Consider the following 2,235-nt stretch of genomic DNA (forward strand, 5'->3'; position numbering starts at 1 on the left):
TTTTGCCAGTAATTTAAATGAGAAAAGTTCAGAAGCCACGAGACGGCTCAAGAAAAGTCTACATGAATTTCCAGCAACAACTTGGAATAATGTTTACAACAGATATAACACGAAGTTGCGGATAGAAAAGATATCATCACTCAGTCTCAAAAAGAGGAGAGGGTAAGTTCAAGACGTGCTTAAACTGAAAAAGGTCCGATAAAAACAGGTACGAGCCCTACATGGGACCATCAAGAAGAGATTCGCATTCAAGCAAGATAACTCAAGGTACGATCATAGATCGAGAGATAGAGAGTCAGGCTCATCATCAAGGTTTGGAAAAGAACGGAACGCGCGAGAGATGCGAGATGATGATAGAGGCTCGAAGGCGAAATTTGGTGGGTAAAATTTCAATGTTAGCACATCAGAGTTAGTAGCAGTATTAAGAAGCATGGGTGATAAGGTGCGGTGGCCAAAGGAAATGAGATCAAACCCGAATAGGCGAAACCCTGATTTCTGGTGCGAATTTCACAACGATCATGGTCACAAAATGGCAGATTGTAGATTGATACGAGGTGAAGTTGATCATTTGTTAAAGCAAGGATATCTAACCGAATTGTTTAGTGAAAAAGGTAAGCAAGCGTATATGAAGAACATGCATGAGCCCCCTAAACCTCATTTACCAAAAAGGACTGTTAATGTTATAAGCGGAGGAGAAGAAATTAATGGCGTGACATATACGACAGCCAAGAAAGTTTCAAAAATTACAATCACACACGGGAAGCGAGTTCGATGAGTTTTGGAAGAAGAAAGTATTATATTTGATGATGCAGATGCAGATGGCGTACTGAACCCACACAATGATGCACTGGTAATATCTTTACTTGTACACGACACTAATATGAAACGAGTTTTGATTGATCCAGGTAGCTCCGTGAACATCATTTTGCTAAGAGTAATAAACGAAATACAAGCTGAAGATAAGCAGATACCCAAGGCGCATACCTTATCTGGTTTTGACAACTCGAGTGCCGTAACAAAAAGGGAGATAATACTTACAACATTCGCAGAAGGAGTTGTCAAAGATACAAAATTTCAGGTGGTAGAGATGGATATGGCTTATAATGTGATTCTCGGTAGACCATGGATTCACGAAATGGATGTTGTGCCATCTACCCTGCATCAAGTTATTAAATTCCCTTCACAATAGGGAATACGTCAAACCATGGTGATCAACAGACATCTAGGAGCATCATCTCCGTAGCAGATTCAAGCGCAAAAATGAAGAAAAATACTAATTACAGAATCCAATTGAGGATGCTACAACACAAGCCTCAACTGAACATAGGCGAACAGATGTAGACTCCAGGCCCGATTCCATCCAAGAACCAGAAGAAAATGAAAATATCAAAACGGCGATTGAAGAATTGGAATCTGTAGAACTATTGACACCTTGGCCTGAAAGGAAAGTCTATATTGGGGCTAACCTAAGCCACAAAATGTAAGGTAAGTTGACTGAATTTTTGAAAACTAACGTGGATTGTTTTGCTTGGTCCCATTCTGATATGATAGGAATACCCCCGGAAGTAATGACTCACAAGTTAAATGAAGATCCATCATATATACCTGTCAAACAAAAGAAAAGAAAGCAATGGTCTTTAAAAAATCAGGTAATTCAAGATGAGGTACAAAAACTTTTAAAAATTGGGTCAATCCGCGAGGTAAAATATCCAAATTGGTTAGCTAATACTGTAGTAATACCTAAAAAGAATGGAAAGTGGCGAGTTTGTGTAGATTATACTGACCTAAACAAAGCTTGTCCTAAAGATTCTTTTCCATTACCGCATATAGATCAACTAATTGATGCTACTGCAGGACATGAATTGTTAAGTTTTTTAGATGCATATTCAGGGTATAACCAAATCAAAATGGATCCAATAGATGAGGAAAAAACTTCATTTATAACAGGCAGGGGGCTTACTGTTACAAAGCAATGTCATTTGGTCTCAAAAACGTCGGAGCAACATGTCACACCTCCTTTTTCCGCACCCGCAAGGGTGCAAGGGAGTTTTTTTTCCAATTAAAGGACAATCGAAAGGGGATTTATTTGTTTATTTCAGAGTCGCCACTTGGGAGATTTAGGGTGTCCCAAGTCACCAATTTTAATCCCGAATCGAGGAAAAGAATGACTCCATACAGTCTGCATACCAGAAATCCGGATAAGGAATTCTATTAACCCGGGAGAAGGTGTTAGGC

At 39.2% G+C, this 2,235-nt stretch overlaps 1 protein-coding gene across 1 annotated transcript; it reads left to right on the plus strand.

Moving 5' to 3' along the window:
- The first annotated feature begins 529 nt into the window (after nucleotides 1-529).
- Nucleotides 530-1,189, plus strand: LOC142182216 (uncharacterized). Its single transcript, XM_075256293.1, has 2 exons — nucleotides 530-611; nucleotides 813-1,189. Exons 1-2 carry the CDS (start codon nucleotides 530-532, stop codon nucleotides 1,187-1,189), a joined length of 459 nt encoding a protein of 152 aa, XP_075112394.1.
- Nucleotides 1,190-2,235: the final 1,046 nt, after the last annotated feature.

This window comes from Nicotiana tabacum, chromosome 6 (genome assembly GCF_000715075.1).
Source record: "Nicotiana tabacum cultivar K326 chromosome 6, ASM71507v2, whole genome shotgun sequence".
Taxonomy (NCBI): domain Eukaryota; kingdom Viridiplantae; phylum Streptophyta; class Magnoliopsida; order Solanales; family Solanaceae; genus Nicotiana; species Nicotiana tabacum.

Coding starts and splice junctions, on each gene's coding strand:
- LOC142182216 (XM_075256293.1), top strand. CDS start 530: ATGGCAGATTGTAGATTGATACGAGGTGAAGTTGATCATTTGTTAAAG. Junction 612..812: donor CGAATTGTTTAGTGAAAAAG/GTAAGCAAGCGT, acceptor TTGATGATGCAG/ATGCAGATGGCGTACTGAAC.